The following is a 26,047-nucleotide window of genomic DNA, read 5'->3' on the forward strand; positions in this document are numbered from 1 at the left end:
TAATGCTATCAAAATCAAACTGCAAATGCATCTTACTAATCAAAAAACTGTAAGCGGTATTGATCGAAAATCTTGTAGCCAAATTGCGATTATCACTAAATCTTTGTCACGTTATCAAAGTTATTAGTTAAAGGCTTTGCCCAGTTATCGTTTTGACGTGAAAGCGGGAATGGTTGGTAGCCACTTCAGGAATTTGTGCAGATTTTACAAGTGTTCCAAAAAGTGTTACAGTAAATGCAGCTGAATGTAATTTTTCCCTCCTCATATATGTCAAAAGATACTTCGTTTTACGCTTAACTTATCATAACTTTACACGAAGCATTGCATAAAACGTTTATATATGATCTAAAAAAACTAATAAAAACCTAATTGCAGTTCATTTCATCAAAAAGTAAATGGAACCGTAACGCTATATAGAAATTTCGAGCTTTTAATTAATATTGGCCGAATTACCGTTTAGGTTGCTTTTTTATTGAAGAGAGTCAGTGATGGGGAAAGATCCAAATCTCTCTATAACCGTTTTTAAAAAACAAATGATATTCAGGCGTCTGACTTTCCTTCCATTTTAATTTATTTTATTAAAATATTATAATCTTTAACCAATTAAACTAAATTAGAAAATCCGCAGACTTCAAATTAAGAATTAATTTATAAAACGTTGATTAATTGCGTATTTGAACAAAGATTTCGCGATATGCGTAATGCTTAAATAACGACGTAAAAGGAATAACGACCAAAACGTCAAACCGCAAAACTCTCAATATTTTACGTATTATAATAAAGTACATTTATACTGAAACTACAGAAAATAAACGGGGAATTTAAGGTATTTGAAATCTACAAACCATTGTACACTCTGTTTGAAAAGTCTTCGACAGCTGAAATTTTTGCCCTCTTTTTAATTCTGCTAAAAAACTATAATAGATAGTTCGATGAAACCAATTGAAACTTTCATTTATTTTCCAATATCTTTCGTTATTTATTGGTTTCGTCCGCCAAAAATTAATAGTTTGGCGGGAACCGTCAAAACTCATTTTTGACACTTTTTTAAATATTGGTTCTACGGCACTGACTCGTGCGTTTTTGAATTCACAATGGTCGATTCATATTTAGAAAGTGGAAAAATTATCCCTCTACAACCAACGGTTGAGAAGTTATAGCGTTTCCAAACTTTCCTCGAAACTAGGAAACACCTAAAATTCATCAAGCGATTATAAATAACGCAACTTCGATGACAATTTGGAAACGCGATAACTTCTCAACCGTTGGTTGTAGAGGGATAATTTTTCCACTTTCTAAATATGAACCGACCATTGTGAATTCAAAAACGCGCGAGTCAGTGCCGTAGAACCAATATTTAAACATTTGTCAAAAATGAGTTTCGACGGTTCTCGCCAAACTATTAATTTTTGGTGGACGAAACCGATAAATAACGAAAGATATTGGAAAATAAATAAAAGTTGCAATTGGTTTCATCGAGCTATCTATTATAGTTTTCTAGCAGAATTAAAAAGAGGGCAAAAATTTCAGCTGTCGAAGACTTTTCAAACAGAGTGTACAATAAATGCGAAACAAAAAACCATAAATCATCCAGCACATTCGTCAAATATTTCAGATACAATCGAACATTCCATTTGGATCGAAGTGGCAGTGCAGACAAGAGCAACGCGAATTTGGCCGTCGCAGTGCAGACAAGAGCAACGTGAATTTGGCCGTGGCAGTGCAGACAAGAGCAACGCGAATTTGGCCGTGGCAGTGCAGACAAGAGCAACGCGAATTTGGCCGTGGCAGTGCAGACAAGAGCAACGCGAATTTGGCCGTGGCAGTGCAGACAAGAGCAACGCGAATTTGGCCGTGGCAGTGCAGACAAGAGCAACGCGAATTTGGCCGTGGCAGTGCAGACAAGAGCAACGCGAATTTGGCCGTGGCAATGCAGACAAGAGCAACGCGAATTTGGCCGTGGCAGTGCAGACAAGAGCAACGCGAATTTGGCCGTGGCAGTGCAGACAAGAGCAACGCGAATTTGGCCGTCGCAGTGCAGACAAGAGCAACGCGAATTTGGCCGTGGCAGTGCAGACAAGAGCAACGCGAATTTGGCCGTGGCAGTGCAGACAAGAGCAACGCGAATTTGGCCGTGGCAGTGCAGACAAGAGCAACGCGAATTTGGCCGTCGCAGTGCAGACAAGAGCAACGCGAATTTGGCCGTCGCAGTGCAGACAAGAGCAACGCGAATTTGGCCGTCGCAGTGCAGACAAGAGCAACGCGAATTTGGCCGTGGCAGTGCAGACAAGAGCAACGCGAATTTGGCCGTGGCAGTGCAGACAAGAGCAACGCGAATTTGGCCGTGGCAGTGCAGACAAGAGCAACGCGAATTTGGCCGTCGCAGTGCAGACAAGAGCAACGCGAATTTGGCCGTGGCAGTGCAGACAAGAGCAACGCGAATTTGGCCGTGGCAGTGCAGACAAGAGCAACGCGAACTTGGCCGTGGCAGTGCAGACAAGAGCAACGCGAATTTGGCCGTGGCAGTGCAGACAAGAGCAACGCGAATTTGGCCGTCGCAGTGCAGACAAGAGCAACGCGAATTTGGCCGTGGCAGTGCAGACAAGAGCAACGCGAATTTGGCCGTGGCAGTGCAGACAAGAGCAACGCGAATTTGGCCGTGGCAGTGCAGACAAGAGCAACGCGAATTTGGCCGTGGCAGTGCAGACAAGAGCAACGCGAATTTGGCCGTGGCAGTGCAGACAAGAGCAACGCGAATTTGGCCGTCGCAGTGCAGACAAGAGCAACGCGAATTTGGCCGTGGCAGTGCAGACAAGAGCAACGCGAATTTGGCCGTGGCAGTGCAGACAAGAGCAACGCGAATTTGGCCGTCGCAGTGCAGACAAGAGCAACGCGAATTTGGCCGTGGCAGTGCAGACAAGAGCAACGCGAATTTGGCCGTGGCAGTGCAGACAAGAGCAACGCGAATTTGGCCGTCGCAGTGCAGACAAGAGCAACGCGAATTTGCCCGTCGCAGTGCAGACAAGAGCAACGCGAATTTGCCCGTCGCAGTGCAGACAAGAGCAACGCGAATTTGGCCGTCGCAGTGCAGACAAGAGCAACGCGAATTTGGCCGTCGCAGTGCAGACAAGAGCAACGCGAATTTGGCCGTGGCAGTGCAGACAAGAGCAACGCGAATTTGGCCGTGGCAGTGCAGACAAGAGCAACGCGAATTTGGCCGTGGCAGTGCAGACAAGAGCAACGCGAATTTGGCCGTGGCAGTGCAGACAAGAGCAACGCGAATTTGGCCGTGGCAGTGCAGACAAGAGCAACGCGAATTTGGCCGTGGCAGTGCAGACAAGAGCAACGCGAATTTAGCCGTGGCAGTGCAGACAAGAGCAACGCGAATTTGGCCGTGGCAGTGCAGACAAGAGCAACGCGAATTTGGCCGTCGCAGTGCAGACAAGAGCAACGCGAATTTGCCCGTCGCAGTGCAGACAAGAGCAACGCGAATTTGCCCGTCGCAGTGCAGACAAGAGCAACGCGAATTTGGCCGTGGCAGTGCAGACAAGAGCAACGCGAATTTGGCCGTCGCAGTGCAGACAAGAGCAACGCGAATTTGGCCGTCGCAGTGCAGACAAGAGCAACGCGAATTTGGCCGTCGCAGTGCAGACAAGAGCAACGCGAATTTGTCCGTGGCAGTGCAGACAAGAGCAACGCGAATTTGTCCGTCGCAGTGCAGACAAGAGCAACGCGAATTTGCCCGTCGCAGTGCAGACAAGAGCAACGCGAATTTGGCCGTGGCAGTGCAGACAAGAGCAACGCGAATTTGGCCGTGGCAGTGCAGACAAGAGCAACGCGAATTTGGCCGTGGCAGTGCAGACAAGAGCAACGCGAATTTGGCCGTGGCAGTGCAGACAAGAGCAACGCGAATTTGGCCGTGGCAGTGCAGACAAGAGCAACGCGAATTTGGCCGTGGCAGTGCAGACAAGAGCAACGCGATTTGGCCGTCGCAGTGCAGACAAGAGCAACGCGAATTTGGCCGTGGCAGTGCAGACAAGAGCAACGCGAATTTGGCCGTGGCAGTGCAGACAAGAGCAACGCGAATTTGGCCGTGGCAGTGCAGACAAGAGCAACGCGAATTTGGCCGTCGCAGTGCAGACAAGAGCAACGCGAATTTGCCCGTCGCAGTGCAGACAAGAGCAACGCGAATTTGCCCGTCGCAGTGCAGACAAGAGCAACGCGAATTTGGCCGTGGCAGTGCAGACAAGAGCAACGCGAATTTGGCCGTGGCAGTGCAGACAAGAGCAACGCGAATTTGGCCGTGGCAGTGCAGACAAGAGCAACGCGAATTTGGCCGTGGCAGTGCAGACAAGAGCAACGCGAATTTGGCCGTGGCAGTGCAGACAAGAGCAACGCGAATTTGGCCGTGGCAGTGCAGACAAGAGCAACGCGAATTTGGCCGTGGCAGTGCAGACAAGAGCAACGCGAATTTGGCCGTGGCAGTGCAGACAAGAGCAACGCGAATTTGGCCGTGGCAGTGCAGACAAGAGCAACGCGAATTTGGCCGTCGCAGTGCAGACAAGAGCAACGCGAATTTGGCCGTCGCAGTGCAGACTTCCCGAGAGAACCCTTGGATGACGTAATGCTCCACCTAGCGGTCATTCTCCGCTTTCACCGCGGATAGTTAATTATACATTATTGGATACATTGGCGTAGAACTGTATTTTACATTTTCCGATAAACTTGGTCCATATGTATAAAATCCGGTATCTATAATCTATGGAAATTTTTAAAACAAGCGGTTAAAAAGCGATTTATATTCTTTCTTTTTACACGAGTTCTGTAAATTACGAGCTCTTTAATCTGCCTATTTTTATTAAAAACTTTCGCTTCAAGAAATCGTTTGTTTCATATTTTTCGTTAAACTCAACTTCTTAATTTTCGTAAAGAATTTTAACTCGAATAAAAATGTATTTAAAAACATTCGTCAGAAATAGTCATCACTACTCTTTCGATTTACAAAGGTCCACTTTCAAATTAATTTCCGTGTATCCAAAGCTGACATATACGTGACTACATTATACATAAATTGTCGATGGATTATTTTTATAGAATGTTAAATTTGACTAAGTATATGGCTTTTTTGCTAAATGTGTCAATTCCAAAACCGTTTTCTCTCGGAAATGTAATAAAGACGAAACCAGGAGGAGGGATTATATTGGAAATTGAACCAAGATATGACGGGAAATTATTTTTTGTCTAGAAACTAAACAAGCGCTTTTAGGAGCAAACTGCGTATGATCTTTTGTTTATCAACAAAAATTTTAATAATTTTGTAAAAGTCTAAAATTGCAAAGTATATTTAAAAAGATAACCCTTCGTTCCAATTTTGCGAAATAAAAAACGAGCGGGTACCATTATTTTATACGTAACACCTAAAGACTTTTAAAAGCATCGATTCCTTGAGCTTCTTCGAAATATTTTAGAAATTGAGTTCTATATTTCAAAAATCGTTGCTGGACTTTGTTGGAATTTTAGTTCCGACAATGAATAAGCTTTAATTTTGTCAAATCAATTTGACCCAAAACTTACATCGTGTTTTAGTGCTAATCCAAAAATCATTTGCGAATTAAGTCCATGATTAACCTGTACATTTAAATTCTTTAACTTGTCTAGAAGATCATGATCGTTAAAAAAACGAAATCTGTGAAAATAAAATATATTGATTCTTGATATGAAAACATTTTCGTAAACACCAATGGAATTACTGTTTTCAGTCACACGCAACAAGATATATTAAGATTTCGATAAAGGAGACTCTATACCCGAACCGTTTAACGGAAATATAGTTCTGAGTCGCAAAGCTATGGTACATATTTAAAAACCTTCTTAAACTAGTTTACAAGCGGGATTAAAACGATCAGTTTATTCGTAATCACTTAGAACGAGTCAAAATGGAGTGCAAATATTTCAAAAGGGAATAAGTCGCTGATTTGAAAAAAAATCATGAAATAAGATCAATTTGTACAAGTTCTGTAGAAATGATTTTCTTGGCCTACTTTTCCAACGAACTAATTTCGCAAATTCCTAAGAAATCGTCACGTGTTATCATTCCAAGTATAAAAATGAAGCCAACCTCTTATTGAGAATATTATGTAGAATATACTTAAAGGCAGCAAATTGTTCGTTATAATACGGGTTATACTTGTTAGACTTAAAATCTCGAAGGCATTTCAATTCGTCGCACTAAAATTTAAAAGAAAATACATTTTTAAATATTTAAACATCTTCTTATACAAATAAACACCTGATTTCAAAAAATAATCTTAAAAATTTGATAAATCGAACACGCCAAATCACGGTGAACAAACCTATTTTGATTTCATTTTCTATAAACTAAACTAAATTATAATTATTCCTTGATTTGGGGATTTTTTCAATGTCTTCTTTTTTATATCGTTTTCACCAAATTGGCACAAGCAAACCCTCATTTATCAAGTTAAAAAAATAAACAGTTATATTCCTTTCATTACGAAATATATTTCCAACAACATTGAAATTCAGAATTTTGGTTCTTTTAAATTCAGTATTTGGGTTCTTTTAAATTCAGTATTTGGGTTCTTTTAAATTCAGTAGTTGGGTTCTTTTATATTCAGTATTTGGGTTCTTTTAAATTCAGAATTTTGGTTCTTTTAAATTCAGTATTTGGGTTCTTTTAAATTCAGTATTTGGGTTCTTTTAAATTCAGTATTTGGGTTCTTTTAAATTCAGTATTTGGGTTCTTTTATATTCAGTATTTGGGTTCTTTTAAATTCAGTATTTGGGTTCTTTTAAATTCAGTATTTGGGTTCTTTTAAATTCAGTATTTGGGTTCTTTTAAATTCAGTATTTGGGTTCTTTTATATTCAGTATTTGGGTTCTTTTAAATTCAGTAGTTGGGTTCTTTTAAATTCAGTAGTTGGGTTCTTTTATATTCAGTATTTGGGTTCTTTTAAATTCAGTATTTGGGTTCTTTTATATTCAGTATTTGGGTTCTTTTAAATTCAGTATTTGGGTTCTTTTAAATTCAGTATTTGGGTTCTTTTAAATTCAGTATTTGGGTTCTTTTAAATTCAGTATTTGGGTTCTTTTATATTCAGTATTTGGGTTCTTTTAAATTCAGTATTTGGGTTCTTTTAAATTCAGTATTTGGGTTCTTTTAAATTCAGTATTTGGGTTCTTTTAAATTCAGTAGTTGGGTTCTTTTATATTCAGTATTTGGGTTCTTTTAAATTCAGAATTTTGGTTCTTTTAAATTCAGTATTTGGGTTCTTTTAAATTCAGTATTTGGGTTCTTTAAAATTCAGTATTTGGGTTCTTTTAAATTCAGTATTTGGGTTCTTTTATATTCAGTATTTGGGTTCTTTTAAATTCAGTATTTGGGTTCTTTTATATTCAGTATTTGGGTTCTTTTAAATTCAGTATTTGGGTTCTTTTAAATTCAGTATTTGGGTTCTTTTATATTCAGTATTTGGGTTCTTTTAAATTCAGTAGTTGGGTTCTTTTATATTCAGTATTTGGGTTCTTTTAAATTCAGTATTTGGGTTCTTTTATATTCAGTATTTGGGTTCTTTTAAATTCAGTATTTGGGTTCTTTTAAATTCAGTATTTGGGTTCTTTTAAATTCAGTATTTGGGTTCTTTTAAATTCAGTATTTGGGTTCTTTTAAATTCAGTATTTGGGTTCTTTTAAATTCAGTATTTGGGTTCTTTTAAATTCAGTATTTGGGTTCTTTTATATTCAGTATTTGGGTTCTTTTAAATTCAGTAGTTGGGTTCTTTTAAATTCAGTATTTGGGTTCTTTTAAATTCAGTATTTGGGTTCTTTTAAATTCAGTATTTGGGTTCTTTTAAATTCAGTATTTGGGTTCTTTTAAATTCAGTATTTGGGTTCTTTTATATTCAGTATTTGGGTTCTTTTAAATTCAGTAGTTGGGTTCTTTTAAATTCAGTATTTGGGTTCTTTTAAATTCAGTATTTGGGTTCTTTTAAATTCAGTATTTGGGTTCTTTTAAATTCAGTATTTGGGTTCTTTTATATTCAGTATTTGGGTTCTTTTAAATTCAGTATTCTGGTTCTTTTAAATTCAGTATTTGGGTTCTTTTAAATTCAGTATTTGGGTTCTTTTAAATTCAGTATTTGGGTTCTTTTAAATTCAGTATTTGGGTTCTTTTAAATTCAGTAGTTGGGTTCTTTTATATTCAGTATTTGGGTTCTTTTAAATTCAGTATTTGGGTTCTTTTAAATTCAGTATTTGGGTTCTTTTAAATTCAGTATTTGGGTTCTTTTAAATTCAGTATTTGGGTTCTTTTAAATTCAGTATTTGGGTTCTTTTAAATTCAGTATTTGGGTTCTTTTAAATTCAGTATTTGGGTTCTTTTAAATTCAGTATTTGGGTTCTTTTAAATTCAGTATTTGGGTTCTTTTAAATTCAGTATTTGGGTTCTTTTAAATTCAGTAGTTGGGTTCTTTTATATTCAGTATTTGGGTTCTTTTAAATTCAGTATTTGGGTTCTTTTAAATTCAGTATTTGGGTTCTTTTAAATTCAGTATTTGGGTTCTTTTAAATTCAGTATTTGGGTTCTTTTAAATTCAGTAGTTGGGTTCTTTTATATTCAGTATTTGGGTTCTTTTAAATTCAGTATTTGGGTTCTTTTAAATTCAGTATTTGGGTTCTTTTAAATTCAGTATTTGGGTTCTTTTAAATTCAGTATTTGGGTTCTTTTAAATTCAGTATTTGGGTTCTTTTATATTCAGTATTTGGGTTCTTTTAAATTCAGTATTTGGGTTCTTTTAAATTCAGTATTTGGAGAGAGAAGGGTGTCTATCCGGTGATTGAGAATTTCATTCTCAATCACCGGATAGACACAAAGAGCTTGGCTCCCGCCGTTCACCCGCGCCTATCCCGTTCCTCCCCCACCCGCGCCCCCATCTCAATCACCAGAATTTCCAATCACCAGAATTTCTAATCACCAGAATTTCTATTCACCAGATTCTCCCGTTCACGGGTTGCTTTCCCCCACCCCCCATTCACTGGATACTTTATCTCTCGTTCACCAGCTCCTTTCCCCCATTGCGTTCACCCCTTCTAATCACCAGTTGCTTTCCCCCAACCCCCATTCACTGGATACTTTATCTCTCGTTCACCAGCTCCTTTCCCCCATTGCGTTCACCCCTTCTAATCACCAGTTGCTTTCCCCCATCCCCATTCTCCAAAATTAGTTTTGCTCGCGCGGATATCTGGAGATTAGATTTTTTACCCGTTTGCTTATCGCTTCAGAACCCCTTAATTTCTAATCTCTAGGCAATAATAACAAGTTATTTTCAATTTAATTAATTTTTAATTTTATTTTACTTTTAATTACATGATTGCGTAAAACAGGTTCTAATATTAGACCGACATTATAAATAACGCGTTTAAATCGCATTTTATCAATATAAAAAAAATTAACTCGATCTTCGTAAGGAATATGTACAATTTCATTTAATGGGCTGAAACGAACTACCTTCTGCAAGTGCGGATTGTATAAATAATTTTAATAAAAGTTCTACCTCACCACGTCTGACCGGAATAGATATGAAATCGTCATCCTCCAGTGCCGCTGCCCTTGGTGGTGCCGGGATCTCCCATTCTTGCGAAAGGTACTTTTTTTCCGATGGTGAATTATCCCTCGACGGACAGTGTGGAAAGAATCTAGCATGTTCCCATTCTGGTACGTCTCCTGATTCCCATCCTTCTAATACGCCATGGCACTTGTAACATCGTACTTCATCGCCCCGCTGAATATAGTAGAATCCAGCCTTCGCTAGTTGTTCCTTAGTAACGTGGGGGTTTCTCCAGTGACGAAAAGTTTCAAGTCGATACGCTTCGATGTCCATACTGTAAACTGATAGTTTCTATAAGCTATTGTCAACATTCTTAAGCCTAATTGGTTAAGCCTAAATTTCAATAAATGTTTTTTCTATTTATTTTGGTTAGACTCTAAGACTATTTGACTAGAATCTAAGTCTATTTACTTCAATTTAAACAAGGCCTAATTTCCCTCTACAGTAAAATAATAAAGTCACTTACTTTTACGGAAATCCTTAAGCCTTTGCCTGTAAATAGAGTCGAGAAGGCGGGGTACGGAGCGCGAAAATCTACGTGTCTCTTCTCGATGAGGTCCAGGAACTAAAAGAACGCTGAGTCGTATATCTAGAGATCAAATAACACTCGAAACTTCAAGTAAATCCTGATTTCTCATTGGCTGAAACCAATTGACGTCACGGGAGAATGTAAAATGTAACCAAAAATAGAGGTTACTGCTCATCGGTTAGCGAAAAAAATTCGTCACGTGTTAAATTAGGCAAATTAGAATAGCTGAAAATACATTGCGCTTACTTCGCACTAATTTACTTCTGATACAACTTTGATAAAAATTAATCCTGTTTCGGGGGGAACCCCCAGGAGGAAATCTTAGAGACTATTAACTCGGTAGAATACACTATTTTAGCAATTGCAATTGCATATAATCCTTGTTATTGTAATGTTTGATATATACTGAAATGATTATTGTTGGATAGGAAAATAAAAGAATCGTGATAAATGTTAATTTTTTTATTATAAAATAATTGGGACGATGAGTAGTATCCTACTGGAATGTATTTCGCCCTCATCGTCCCAATATAATTGATGTTCCCAGACTTGAAGAAGCTTCCTGGGCTCTCCAACCTCAAAGCTAACAGAACAATACATAAAATTTTAACTTTAGTACAGTATAAATAATTCGTGAAATTTAATTTATTACCTTATTCTAATCTCAAATTTAATTGTATCATCGCTCGCGCTTTGCAATACAATTCCCTTCAATTCTTCAATTCTACATGAAGAAAATTAAAATCTAAAATTTTTGTTCTAAAAGTTATTTAAATCTTAAAATAATATTTACCTCATTTTTGATTTCAATTTAGTTTTTGCTCCAAGCAAAGAAAAAGGTTGGAATAATTTGTTCTAATTGATTTACTCCCTTTTTATACCATTTTCCATCCCCACCAATTCCTAGCCCCTATATCCTATCTCCTTCTTTTCCGTGATGAAATCTAAGTTAGTGATTGAGTGTGGAATCTATTCAGTGTGTAAATAAGTGGGTAAAGTCTGTAAATTTTTCCATTGGTTAAATAGTGTTCGTAGATAATTAATTTCGTGAGACTGGGAATTTCCACCATCTTCCTCTTAGCGTACGTCACGAGAAGATGGTTTAGGTTCGTGCAAAGTCTAACAAATTTACAGATAAGAGTCCGCATTGTAGTACGTTCTTGCATTGGACTGGTTGACTTAACGAAATTCTGGAAAAAAAAGGGTAAGCGATTTTCAATAAAGAGTCTTTTTTTTGTTACGTTTTTTAAGGTATTTATTAAGAGTGAAAAAAGTTACATAGGAAAAATTGTTTACAATTGTTTTTTTCGCGTACATGAGTTTATATTATTAAATAAAATGGCAGAGTCAAATTTCAATCTTTTTTTTATCATTACAAGACCCAAAGCTAACTAAATCCCTGTTAAATTATCTAAGGCAATGTTTTTTTCACCAATCTTATTTTGCGTGTACTAAAGATATTTTGTTAATGACGGGTAGAAAACATATTTCAATGGTTCAAGACGGTAACAGATTTCAATGACTTTTAGAAAGTACTTTAAATAGAACGTACAGGAATAATGCAATAATATATTTCTACCAATGTTTTGTTTTCATGCTAGATTGCGTAAACCACCCACGTTGTCCTAACTAGTTTACCAATACTTTCTGATTCTATTTTAATTTTTTTGTTTTTGGATGGTTTATTTTATTCGAAAGTAAATAGTTTGGCGCCCATAGAAGCGCTCGCATGTTTTCGTGAGAGGACGGGTCATATCTCTAAAAGATACCAGATAGCGTGGGAATATATTGTTTTATCCTCTGGAACCGGATTTTTTCCAGTCAGTCACCATACCTCTCTCTCTAGCTAATGGATTCGCTAAATTCGATGTGATGATTTTTCTAGCATGATTTTCGAAAGATAAAAATATCTTGCTGTCGTTTTTTTCCCAATTTTTGGAAAACTTTTGGTAGTACGTTTTTGTACTCTGTCCTTTAGTTCTATGCAAAATATACATTACGCAATATTCGCCGCAAACGTTACTAGTTAGTCCTTGCAATCGTCTTTTGCTAAATGTCCACGTCTTACACATTGAATTTAAATATTTTCTGATTGTGGGTAAAAATGGGGGAAGCCCCATTGAATCAAAATAGAATCCCCGTTTTCGGCCATCGACGTAGACGCAAATCCAATGAGAACCTGTTTCGCCCCTTTTATCAAAATTAATGATAAGCGATTGCGGATATTTCACCATGGGTTTTAAATTATCTGAAGAAAACACGCCTAAAAAGTTCGGTGTTTTATACAGTGCCTGAGATAAGTCCACGTTTGTCGTAGTCATTTTAATAGTCTCGAATAATGTTCCTATTTTTATCTATCTGTAAACAAGATTGAAATTCAGCGTACACGATAACGACCGTAGAATCTTTTAAAGGGGTACCAAATCCTAAATCTAAACGTAGTTGCCCTCTCTTTACGGGGTTCCAAAACGTGACGTCACTGGCCGAATTGTCGGGGGTTAAATCAAAAGCATATAGGGCAAAGCCTAGAGGAAAGTGAGCCAGCGCAATGTGATTTCCCTCGTCTTGGTAGAGTATCCCAGATCCCGAGAATAGCGAATGATAGGCCAGCGTAAATTGTTTACTATTAAAATTAGGGGTCAACGCTTTCGAAGGGATTTGTTCGTTATCAACGTATAGAGCCAGATAATTTAGGTCGAAATTTTCAAAATTATAAGGATTAGACTTAACGGAGCCCTTATACGCTTTGTTGGTGGCTAAACCAATAATGACTCTGTTGGGCATCGGACCTAAGAATATATTGTCAAAACTATCGTTCTGAATAGAACTAGCTAATGTTTTAACTTTAATTTCAGTACGAGTAAAGGGGTATTTGGCATTGCTACGTAATAATCCTTGCTGATGGGCTAATAAAATTTTAGGCATAATTTTAACTTTACGTACAATTAGAGCAGCGTCTATAAATTCGACTTTATACGCGTCGACAGTGTCGCTAAAAAGGGTAAAATTATCGCTATTTCTAGTGAGTGAAACCTTAAGTTGTACGCCATTAATTAAATATTTGTTGAAATTAAAAATGTCACAAAAAATGTTCCCGTAAAGTTCAATTTCTTTTGATTCAGCAGCTAGAACCTGACGTTTTATGAATCCGGCGTTTGTTATCAGATCCATACTTCCAGCCGTGTCATCGTACCATCCAGATGTCGCAAGGTGAGTGTTTTTTGCATCGTACCCAAAGTTGAGCAAGGTTTCGATATAGGCCCTATAGGGGTAATTTGAGGCCGATGGTGAAACCGTCGTATCATTGAGTTTCACTTCGCATTGTTTGAATAGCGAATGCAGAGAATTGTTCACGAGCGAAACGTTAGACCCTGCATCCAAGTTGTCACCGTTGGTTTTGACGATTTTTACTTTACAATATATCATTGTCATTGCCAAATCTGTGTAAGAGTCTCCCGTACCCGGTACCACGAATTCGATGATAGAACTGCTGTCGATAGATGAAATTGGCTTACACCATACCGTTTGACCTTTTTCAACGCTGAGTTGAGTTGGTAGTTCGTTGAAAATATTTAATTCGCTTTTAAGTACTTCCATTTTTTTTTAGAGAGCAAAAATATCGCGAACCGTACGCGTGAACTTGCGGCGTTTAACTGAACTCTTTTTCTTTTTCTTCAATGGTTTCTTAGTAGTTTTTCTTCTCTTGCGACGACCCGAACCTTCTTGCGCTGCCATTTCGTCCACAGTTTCTGTCATTCGTTTATTGGCTGACGTTTTTAAGTCCTGACCTTGCAAGACGTCTCCGAGTACTTTCTTTCCTGTAGAAAGAGCCCTTTTTCCCACGTATTTGGCAGACTGTTTTAGGAATGGGAATACAAACCTAGCTAGCCCAGAAAAAAAGCTACCAATTCCGTGTCCTTTTTGTCCCGCAAACCCAGAGAAATAAGGTAAATCTACTCCGCCCCCCGCCTGATTTAAATAATATTGCATGTAGGGACAATTTCTATCAACGTACTGATAAGCCATTCTTTTTTTTTTTACTGAGCTCGTCGTAAATGTACTTTACACGTGACTGAACCAAACTGAAATGGCACGAATTCACCTAAACTAGTTCTTATATTAATGTCGATACAGTCAAAATAATTTCTACTCAGTTTAAGGTAATGCGGAGAATCGAAAGTTTTTGAAACGGTTGATCCATTGGGGGCGTTTTGGTCTACAACAATTGTTCGCAAAATGGGGGCTAATGTATCCCCAACCATTTCATTTCCTACCAAATCGGAATACACGAACATAAGATCGGGGATGAATAAGTTTAATTGCACAGGGGAATCTGATCTGAATGCTACCTTAGGTGAAATATCAGTAACATTATCTCTAAATCCTAAAATTTTTCTCAACTTTGGCGTTAACTCGAGTTGATAATAATGTTTACTATAGGAAGTGTATTGTACGTGTCCACTTTCTAAACTATATTCAAATTTTCCTAATGAATCATTATCGAACTCTGAATTAGCGCTTTCCTTTAAATCAAGGTTCAAACTTTTAATACTTTCATTAAGTACGGCCAAAAGTTCATGAGGATTTTTGTAGTAGCCCTGAGGTATCTCGCGGAAGTCGTAGGTATATTTGTAATCTACTATGTGGGCTGGAGGTTTCGATAGTAATTCCTTAATTTCTATTCCACATCCCATTGGCTCACTTACGTTATAAAAAGATAAAGGATAAATAATTTCTACCAGAGCAATTTCCCAATCTCCGCGTAAACTAATGGGTTTGGCCAACGTTGTAGAATACGAGGCTAGAGTATTTTCTGAATTATTCTTATTCTTATCTCTAGTATTACTAGGAAGAGTTATGTAAATCCCAGACGTCATCTTGATTAACCCAACTATTAAACGATGGAGGATATCCTAGCCAACTAACGTACAATTGTTTTACTCCGTTTTTAGTTCTCTGACGTAAAATCTTGTTTAACTTGAACGAACGAGGCGCACTGACCTTTTGAAGCTCTCTCGAATAGAACGTCCCTTTTATATCGATTTCTGATAGGTCTTTTATTTTATAAACGGGAGGATGTCTTTTAACTATAGCTACGACTTTAAATATTTCTTCGGTATAATTAGCTTCGAAACCCTTTTGAAATATCATTTTAGTTGTATTTATTCTAACCAAATCCCCTACTTGGAATTGCGGTTTCATTTTCAGTTTCTCGGCATAATATTTAGAGTAGATATTATTGTACACACGTAATACGTTATTTTCCGAAACGTCATTAGGGGCCATTTTAATTGAGCTATGATAAGAGGAATTGTACGCTTCGACCAAGTCCTGTAAGACTTCCAAATATCTATTTGTGGAGTGATGGGTAAAATATCTATACATTTTATTTTTTAACGTTCTATTAAACCTTTCTACGATAAAGGCTTTTATTTCGTCATTTTCGGTACTAAAAAATTTAACTTTATTCTTTTTGAAATATCCTTGTACTTCTTTATTCCTAAATTCCGTGCCCTTGTCCGATTGAAATTTATCTGGAATTCCGTCTTTAAAAACAATTTTTATATTTTTCAAAACCTCTTTCCCCGATTTAGTTTTAAGAGGTAACCCCCACGCTTTTCTACTAAAACAGTCTATAATTGTTAAAATGTATTTGTATCCGTCATTATCTGCCTCTAACGAGCGCATATCGTTAATATCAGCCTGGTATTGTTCCCTTATATTACTAATTACTATTTTATTTCGTTGAAACTTTTTATATTTCGGCCTATGCATCGTAAAAGCATCGATTCCTCTTAACCATTTTTCTACAGTTTCCCTACTTAAGCCGTGAGACTTTACGGACTGGAATAACCTTTCAGCGCCTCCGAAAGAAGCCGGATGCTTCGGGTTAAAATATATTTTTTCTAAAATAGCTTCGCCCATACTTTAGACTTTTGCGCGCGACTCCTTGTTTGTTTATAAGAGTGAAGAGAAGAGTCAGACGTGGAGGAGGAGTGATCTCGGTTAAGGCTACGAGTGGGGCGGGGCTTATCTGTCCTGCGCGCACGCCCACTTTGAGGAACCGGATACTCGCGCTTAACGGGAGAACGTCGTTGTCGGGTTCTCGGAGCTAGCGGGGAGGGAAAGCCTTGGATTGCAGGTGAAGAGTTAAATTGGGTTAAATTGGAAATAAACGCGAAATATCCGATAGGTTTTGGGTGGGTTTTAGGATTTAAATACGCTTTGGTAATTTCGCTAATATTGGAACCTTTAATAGGTCGACCGTTTATTACGAGCTCCCCGTTTTCATCCCACCGTATTCTTTCGGGTACAGTTTCCAACTGATCCACCATGCTTTGCGCTTTTTGGTAATATATCAAAGGCAAATCGTCTATCCAGTCCCTACTTAGCGAGTCGAATGCGGGGGCAATTTCGATTTCTTTAGGAGCCGAGGCTTGCTTACGTAGATTTCCGTGTGTCATTAAAGCTTGTTCGTATAAAATCCATTTCGAGGCGTCGTCTAAATCTTTCATATTTAATATTTGGTCCATCTTAACGTCTAATTCAGAGACTGTCAGAGCGAGGGGGTGCGGGAACGGGTCTGGCTTTAAAACGCCGCTAGGGACGAGAATCATTTTTCTGGCGTGTTTCATTGTTTACTACCGAATATAGAACCAAGAAGGGTTGAAACGACGGGTAGAAGAAACGAGAAAAATCCGCCCCCAGACTGAACTAACAATTTCTTTTTACTTTTCCAAGCTACCCGCTTACTAGCTAGTTTTCGAAGGGTATTTTTATGACGAGATAACCTGGTTTTTTGGGTATTTGATAGTTTTACGTTACCAATTAAAGTGTTATGAATACATTCACTGATAGCGTCTATGAGGGATTTGTCGGCTTTAGCTTAAATGGCTTTTCTTTGAACGGGTTTGCAACGACCAAGATATCGGAGAGCGTCTCTCTCGATACGTACTCTACGAGACATGATTCATAACTGATTGAAGTTACGAAATGTAAGTTCTATTTATTTATTTATTTAGGGAGATAACCGTAGCACGTTTCTCCCGGTAAAATATTAGTCAAGACTCTTTGATCTTCGGGACAAGTTTGAGTTAAATTGAATACTAGGTAACCGTGAGGTCTCGAAGTCGCGTCTTCGTAAGCGTCAACTACAAAACGCCACTTATCAGGGAACATTTGTCTAGCGAGATAAGCCACTTGCTGACGGTCTCGGGGACTTTTCAATAAAATTATGTAATGCGAATTCAGGGATATGGATCTGCTATCTTTTGATTGATGGAATAAGTTCTGTGTAATAAAAATAACGCTTAGAGAACGGTGATGGGTGCCTTTCACGAATAAATCACCAATTTGACCTTTACTCTCGCTCATCTGGTCGTCGATAACTAATAATATAGGATCTTTTCCGTCATAATCAGATAAAACAGGCAATCCTTCTTTAAAAACTACCCTGTGCTTCATTTTATCGTATAGAGCTTGCCATTCTCCGTAATACCAATGTATTTCTTTGAAACCCGGAACAAACATTTCCTCTTCGTGATTAATTATAGATTCAATTAAATAGCTTTTGCCACTCTGACTCGGGCCTGCCGTTACGCAATTAAACGGATGAATAAATTGCATGGTTATCTCTCTTCGAGTACTAGCGTACAAATGAAAATGTAAATTAAAATTCGGCTAAATTTATGGGACTCTTCAGCGGAGGAAAAATATAATCGAATAACCTATTTCATCCCTTACCCCGTATAGGTTTGATATTCACATTAGAGTCGCAAGACTATATTTACTTTAGAGTCGTAAGACTGAAACCTATATTCACTTTAGAGTGGAGAGACTAATTTTAAACGAGAATTAGCGATTGGAGGGCTCTACGTCCCCGTCCTCAGGAGCAAATAGATTCGCTTTATAGCCGTAGGGTACCGTAGTGAAGTCGTCCAGTAACCGTACCTTGTCTACGACGGGTCTATAGATTTTAGTACGGTCGACGGAAACGACCGTATGATCGGGTAGACGCAAAATCTGCCTCGGCTGGGGTACGGTTACTGGCTCGTTCGTTTCTCCGTCGACACCTATTAATCTTTTAAGCGTGTCCATATTAACCAAATCTTTAATGCCTTGATTTATACGGAACCCTTTGACTTTCATTTCGTAGGAGACTTTACCGGTCGTAGGGTTCAGTACTTTAAAGGCGTAATTTTTTGCGCCACCTGTTGCCAATTCTTGGATGTACGAGCCTTTTCCGTACTTTGCCAACTCATCGGTCATGTCTCCGAGATAGTTGCCCGTATCAATCTCTATTCCATCTCGTTCTTTTAGATAAATACAACTATCCGTATCATAATAATACGTAAGCTGGCCTAATCTCCTTAAATAAGAGTATAACTTGATCCTAGCCATTGCGGTCGTATAGGCAGCAATTACTACGTTCGTGTTTGGGTAAACAAGATCAATATCTTTCAAAAACGCCCACTTGATCACGCAATGCGTTTGACTTAAGGGAATAACCGATTTAACTTCTATGTCTGGGTCTAAGAATAAATCGAAAATTTTTTTGGGATCGCTAATAATAGCCGATTGGTCTTTGCGAGGGTTTAAACCAAAACGACCCCAAAAAGAGTTAAGACAAAGCTTCGCGATGGTACGAAGACCAGGGTTCTTTTTAATATTGGTAGGATCAAGTTTTACTCCTTCCTTTTCGTAATATTCGTCAACGTATTTCTTAATCTCTTCATCGGTCTCTATTCCCGCGGGTAAGCCGCTGGATTCCTGTTTGAGTTTAAGAAACGCGTTGACGTACTCGGAGAAAAGACCGCCCTCTTTCGATATCGGGTCGTATTTTACTACCTCGTATTCCCAAATTTCGTGAATAGAAATGACCTTGTAACCCATTTCGATTGCCAACTGTACCTCGTCTGCAACCCAAGTACCAGTTATTTGTCGCTCTGAGTCTTCGTGGGGACAATCCTGCTGGTTTCGAGACTCACTACATTTTTGGCAGTTGGCAAACACTAGTTTCGATCCTATTCTTTGGGGTAAAACGGGATGGTAGAGAGCTTGAGGCGGTAACATTGTGGCTTTTATTAATCCGTTTACGGTAGAAATGTCAGGGAAAGGAGCTTTTACATGTATTTTAGGGTGTCCCACGGGTAACTTGCAATACTTGTTACACCACGGATAGAGTGAACAAATATCAATGTATTTAATTTCCTCCCCCTCTTTACACTTGTGATGTAATTTCAAGGCTGACGTACGTCCTCCGAAAAAGGCTTCGCGGGGGCGGATTGGTTCTTTAATTTTTAATTTTAAATTTTCGGTAGAAAGATATGCGTTGATGGCGGGGTTAGTACTCCGCTCAGCTTTGAAGGTACATCCCCATTTTTCATGGACAGTGTATCCCAATTGTTTCAAGCGGTTAGTGGTAGCAATGGTTGACGCGTATCGCGAATTATGGGTCTGAGTGTTGTCGCCGTATAACGCTAAGTTTCTATTGATAGGAAAACACTTTTTACACCCGTGAAAATAACATCCGTGATATTGAAACACTTCGTTATCGAGAAGTCCGTCCACGTTAATGTTAAGAATTCTAGGTTCAAATCCATTAAAAGCAGACTGAATTTCCTTCCCTCGTAAGTGAGACATCCATTCAAGCCATTCGATCGCTACAAAACTCTGGTTGCAGTTCATACGATAGCCGAAAGGGGGCACTACACCAATCGTATCGGACTGTAAAAAGTGTTTCCTAAAGATAAAACTGCATACTCCCGCAATCGTTATCGCAGTTAAGAACGGGTCTATTTCAAATTTATCCATGAAAATAGAACGATATGATAAACAGCCTTGCAAAAGAATGTTTACGTCCTGGCGACAGTACCGGATTAAATCTCTTTTATAATCAAAATAATTAAAGTTGGGGTCCGAATTTCCGCAAGCTTCGGACCGGGAATCGTTATACCACTGGATAAATTCATCGTAGGCCTTACCGCTTAAACGATTAGGGTCGTACGCGTCCATCGGAGGCATGTCATTATGTAGTACGTAATTGGTTTCGTTCGAACGGGCTGGATCAAATTCATGGTCTACGGTATTAAACAGTAAATGCGGGAAATGTCCCTTATTTAAATTATTATCTAAACCAAATGTGGAAACGAATTGAGAAAGGGCAAAGGGCATAAAATTTAAGGAATCTAAGAATTTTAATTTTTTATACTGTACATTCATGAATTTGGTCCCGTCTGTCAAGACTTTAGGGGTCCACTTTAAATCGATCATTTTACGTACTATAAATTGCGCGTCGTAACCTTTAGCGTTATGGGCAATACATATTATCTTATCAGCCACTCTGTTAAGCGAACGAAGATACTCTAGAAAGTCGCCGACGGGGTCTTTTGAGAGAAATATTTTCTCCCGAGGACCACTACCGCATTTAGCGCATGCGTACTGACTATCTTTTTCTTCGAAACAGAATTTACACGCTTTTTGCGAGACGCATAAAATTGGTTCGTGAATCAAAGCATTGGCGTCAGTACGATTTGTTTGTTTACATTCCAAGTCATAAAAAACAAAGACTTCCGTTTTTGGAGTACTTCTCTTAGTTGGTGGTGATTGTTCATTGTCGGAGTCGTGGACCCGTTTATTATTGCTATTTATTCGAGAACGAGCAGTTTTATCGGCAGAATCTTTACGGTCGGTCTCTAAAGGTTGCATGTAACATAGATGACCTGCGGGGTTAAACTCACTACACGAAAGACAATAGGTCTCTCCGCAAACGTGTACTGCCTTACGCTTAAACATACTGATAAATTTTCCGCAAAGATTACAAACGTAAATTTTATTACATAAGGGCTCGGGTCCTGATAAATGGTAATCGTAACAATTTTGATTAGGGAAAACTCTTAAACATGTTTGGCAAGTTATTTTATCTACGTCCTTCCTGCAATCTTGTTTTCTACAACATGCGTGACAGAAAAGAAGGCATTTATGGTCAGCGAGATGATTAAAACCTACTAAACATTTTTCGCAAAAGTAATTAAACGCGAAAAGGGGTTTGGGGTTAGTAATTACGTTGAAATGTGTGTCAATATTTAGAAGATAAAGACGTTTGCGGAGAGGTCCTTCTAGTTCCCTCTCTTCTTCGACGTCGCCGAAAATAACTAAGGGTACGGGATCGCGTAATCGAAAAACGATAATACTGTATTCGGGCAAGATTTCTTGGAACCGAGTTAAAGCGTCCGGACCAGCGCATTCTTCGTCTGTTAATGCAGAATATGCCAAAAGGGTCCTAGCTTCGCGGGTCTGTAATTGCGTTTCAATATTTTTTCCTCTACACTGTCTTATAGTAGTATATTTTCTTTTAAGTTCTCCATCATTTTTATTTTCCATGTATTCTCTATGAGCTATGGCTACTACAAGAGCGCGTGCTAAACAAATTTTATCCTGGTTATTTATCGTTATCGTGCAATGTTTATAAAAAGAAAACTCTTTTTCAAGGGAAATCCCTAACCCAACTGATCTAATTCCTCCTTGCGGTAATCTGACTCGATTAAACGTAACCGTAACTATTCCTTCAAAAAAACTACCATCGTTATCGGATCTATAGCTTTTTTCATCGATATACGTCATCAACCATTGCAAGTCTAATTGGTCCCGACGCCGGAAACTGACGTTAATTTGAAAGCCGGGGTTAGTGACGTTCACGAATGAAACCGAAACCATATCTGAAGGCAAACAGTCCTCTAATAGGGTTTCCATCAATATATAAATACCATTTTCTATATTATTTTCTAACCGGACATTTAAAGTCCGTCCCATTAGTCCAAAATTTGGGAAATTTTGGATATTATTATTCAATATTTTAACAGTACCTGGTAAATTAGGAAAGGACGGAGGCTTTATTGGAACGTCAACCAACCCACCTCCAACTTGATGAGGAGGAGGAGGAGACGAAGTGGGGGCAGCCAAATTTGCGTTCTCGGGGTTCGCGTTTTTCTCAGCAGTCTGAGACGATGGAGGTGAATACTGCGGAGCTCGTGAGGGGCCTGCGACCGCTATAGGGTCATTATTACGCTGAGGGGAAATATTATGAGGTGGCCTACTACTACTACTACTACTACTAGCCGTACGAGCAGCTAACAACGCTTTAGCTTCCTCGAACATTTCGGCTGCCCTTGCGGCTGCGGCTGCAAGTTCCTCCGCGTCCCGTCGGGCAACTTGTACGTTCTCAGCTAAGCGCTGAATGCTGTCCGTACTGAGGGACGACATGATAAAATTATCTTCCAAAGATAAAGAGTGGCATGTGTCATCTGATTCTAGAAAGGGTGAGGGAGCATCCATAGGCGTATACGAGGGCGAAAAACGTACTTCGTCAGGTGGAATAGAACTAGGTCTTAAAAGGGGTGAAGGTAAATTATCGATAAGGGGCGAACAGATTTGATGGGTTAGTTGATATTCTCTAAGATAATCTCGTACCATTGTCATTTCTTTTAAACGTTCCAATTGCGAATCAGTTACTGTAGTTAAGGAAAGGGTAGGGTCTTGGGTATCAGTTAAATCTATTATTTCCATTTCTGGAGAATCGGGTAAAGTTACTATGGGTACTTCCGGGAGCTCGTTATCAGTTATATCAATCAATTCAGGGGAGTCGATTATAATCATTTCCGGGGTATCAACTAAATTAATTTCTGGGTATTGTACACCTTTCATTTTAATGCCGATTTACTTAAACCTTATTCAAAAAATTACGATAAAAAAAAATCAAAATAAACTTACGTAGAGAGAGAGAGAGCGCGCGCTTCAAAAATCCTGGTACTAGACGCACAAAGAACAACAATAGAGTGACGTTCCCCCGGTTCAGGCGCCCCCCTTATATAGGGCCTAGGGGAAGATAGTAAGCTTATCTCTTATTCCCAAAGAACTTGTTCAGTTCTCGAGAATATATTAGGGTTATGCTAAAATTTATACTTATTTACGCAAAATATTCCATTTAACTTCATTTCCGATATGGACACTGAAGTACAAACATCTGCCATAATCACCGTCCTGAAACAACCTTCTAAAATTATAGCCGTAGTGATTATTTTAATTACAATTTTCTTATTTGAGTTCATTTTGTGGTATTTTGAAAACGTTTCTACCGTAAAATTGTAACTTTTTTCACTGTAGCTCACAAAATGGTATTAAAAGTATACTAATTTTATGTTAATTTCTATTAATTGTATTGTTTTCTAGGATATGATTGCATCACAAGCTCTCGAAAGGAAACTACAATGGGTTTTTTTCTTCTTCCAAGTGGATTAATATGTGACGTCAATGGGAATAATTAGAGGCAGTTTCGAGCACGGGACGGTTTAATTTCGAGTGTCTAGAACTGTTATCTCAGAGAGAGAGAGAGCCGATAGAATTTGAGGGTTATTTGAAGTTGAGATCACGTGATGAATTAATCTCAACAAGATAGGAACTGATTAATCTCCCATGCGTCATTTCTCTCTGAGACGCTGAACTGAAAAGAAGTGCATCCGCTTTGCTCTCGTCATCTACCGTAAACATGGAAAAACGATCTATTGGTAAGCATTATTTTATTAATACTATTACTATTTCAATGGACAAAGGCTTAACATTTTCATTTTCTATAGCCGAGACGCATACCGTATCCAAACGCAGGGGCCAAGAAAGACGTATCAACATAAAAATCACGTTAGGAGGATCAGTCTACATTTCTTTTGGTTTCGACGGATCAAAATTACAAGTTCTCTTCTTCAAAAAATCGAACGAAAATATTCTGTTCCTGACCTCCGAAGCTTTCACCAATCTACTCTCTCTTTGGGGAGAGCTTTTCGCCGCTACGCAAACCGGAGCATCGTCTCTAACCCACAACATCATCGACTATCACGACAACAACGTATCCGTCGTCGCCACTACCAACAACATCAAATTGAACTCTACCTACGGTCATGTTCTGGATCTGGGAGCTCGCGAAATCGGTGAGTTCCAAAAAAAAATTGATTTTATTCGGTTTCAAATAAATCTTTTAAACGAACATAAAAATGTTATCGAATGCATTGTTAAAAACCTTAAAAAAATTCACGAATTATTATATGGAAAACCTTTCGAGGGTTTATTTTTGTACCCAGATCAATTTAATTCGTACCATCAAGTAAAATCTTATTTTGGCTGTTTTAAATCACCCTCGGAAGTACTACAAGATTTTACTAATTTACTCGTAGATAATCAATTAACCTGTAAACTTAGCTACTTTAATTGGTTTTCATTGTGTAATGCACAAGATAACCATCTAATGGAATATCTGATAGTACCTACTAACATGTAAACAAAGTTCTAAAATAAAATAAAAAATTAATTAAATTGAAAATAACTTGTTATTATTGCCTAGAGATTAGAAATTAAGGAGTTCTGAAGCGATAAGCAAACGGGTAAAAATCTAATCTCCAGATATCTGCGCGAGCAAAACTAATTCTGGAGAATGGGGATGGGGGAAAGCAACTGGTGATTAGAAGGGGTGAACGCAATGGGGGAAAGGAGCTGGTGAACGAGAGATAAAGTATCCAGTGAATGGGGGTTGGGGGAAAGCAACTGGTGATTAGAAGGGGTGAACGCAATGGGGGAAAGGAGCTGGTGAACGAGAGATAAAGTATCCAGTGAATGGGGGTTGGGGGAAAGCAACTGGTGATTAGAAGGGGTGAACGCAATGAGGGAAAGGAGCTGGTGAACGAGAGATAAAGTATCCAGTGAATGGGGGGTAGGGGAAAGCAACCCGTGAACGGGAGAATCTGGTGAATAGAAATTCTGGTGATTAGAAATTCTGGTGATTGGAAATTCTGGTGATTGAGATGGGGGCGCGGGTGGGGGAGGAACGGGATAGGCGCGGGTGAACGGCGGGAGCCAAGCTCTTTGTGTCTATCCGGTGATTGAGAATGAAATTCTCAATCACCGGATAGACACCCTTCTCTCTATTTGGGTTCTTTTAAATTCAGTATTTGGGTTCTTTTAAATTCAGTATTTGGGTTCTTTTAAATTCAGTATTTGGGTTCTTTTATATTCAGTATTTGGGTTCTTTTAAATTCAGTATTTGGGTTCTTTTAAATTCAGTATTTGGGTTCTTTTAAATTCAGTATTTGGGTTCTTTTAAATTCAGTATTTGGGTTCTTTTAAATTCAGTATTTGGGTTCTTTTAAATTCAGTATTTGGGTTCTTTTAAATTCAGTATTTGGATTCTTTTAAATTCAGTATTTGGGTTCTTTTAAATTCAGTATTTGGATTCTTTTAAATCCAGTATTTGGGTTCTTTTATATTCAGTATTTGGGTTCTTTTAAATTCAGTATTTGGGTTCTTTTATATTCAGTATTTGGGTTCTTTTAAATTCAGTATTTGGGTTCTTTTAAATTCAGTATTTGGGTTCTTTTAAATTCAGTATTTGGGTTCTTTTAAATTCAGTATTTGGGTTCTTTTAAATTCAGTATTTGGATTCTTTTAAATTCAGTATTTGGGTTCTTTTAAATTCAGTATTTGGATTCTTTTAAATTCAGTATTTGGGTTCTTTTAAATTCAGTATTTGGATTCTTTTAAATTCAGTATTTGGGTTCTTTTATATTCAGTATTTGGGTTCTTTTAAATTCAGTATTTGGGTTCTTTTAAATTCAGTATTTGGGTTCTTTTAAATTCAGTATTTGGGTTCTTTTATATTCAGTATTTGGGTTCTTTTAAATTCAGTATTTGGGTTCTTTTATATTCAGTATTTGGGTTCTTTTAAATTCAGTATTCTGGTTCTTTTAAATTCAGTATTTGGGTTCTTATAAATTCAGTATTTGGGTTCTTTTAAATTCAGTATTTGGGTTCTTTTAAATTCAGTAGTTGGGTTCTTTTAAATTCAGTATTT

The 26,047-nt window shown here is 38.2% G+C and overlaps 1 protein-coding gene across 1 annotated transcript; it reads left to right on the forward strand.

Annotated features, from left to right (window-relative positions):
- The first annotated feature begins 23,585 nt into the window (after positions 1 to 23,585).
- Positions 23,586 to 25,438, forward strand: LOC149960423 (uncharacterized). Its single transcript, XM_090175778.1, has 3 exons — positions 23,586 to 23,717; positions 23,787 to 24,425; positions 25,422 to 25,438. Exons 1-3 carry the CDS (start codon positions 23,699 to 23,701, stop codon positions 25,436 to 25,438), a joined length of 675 nt encoding a protein of 224 aa, XP_090031904.1. The 5' UTR covers positions 23,586 to 23,698.
- The last annotated feature ends 609 nt before the right edge of the window (positions 25,439 to 26,047 follow it).

This window comes from Leiobunum rupestre, chromosome 1, assembly GCF_980474605.1.
Source record: "Leiobunum rupestre chromosome 1, qqLeiRupe1.1.hap1, whole genome shotgun sequence".
Classification (NCBI taxonomy): Eukaryota; Metazoa; Arthropoda; class Arachnida; order Opiliones; family Sclerosomatidae; genus Leiobunum; species Leiobunum rupestre.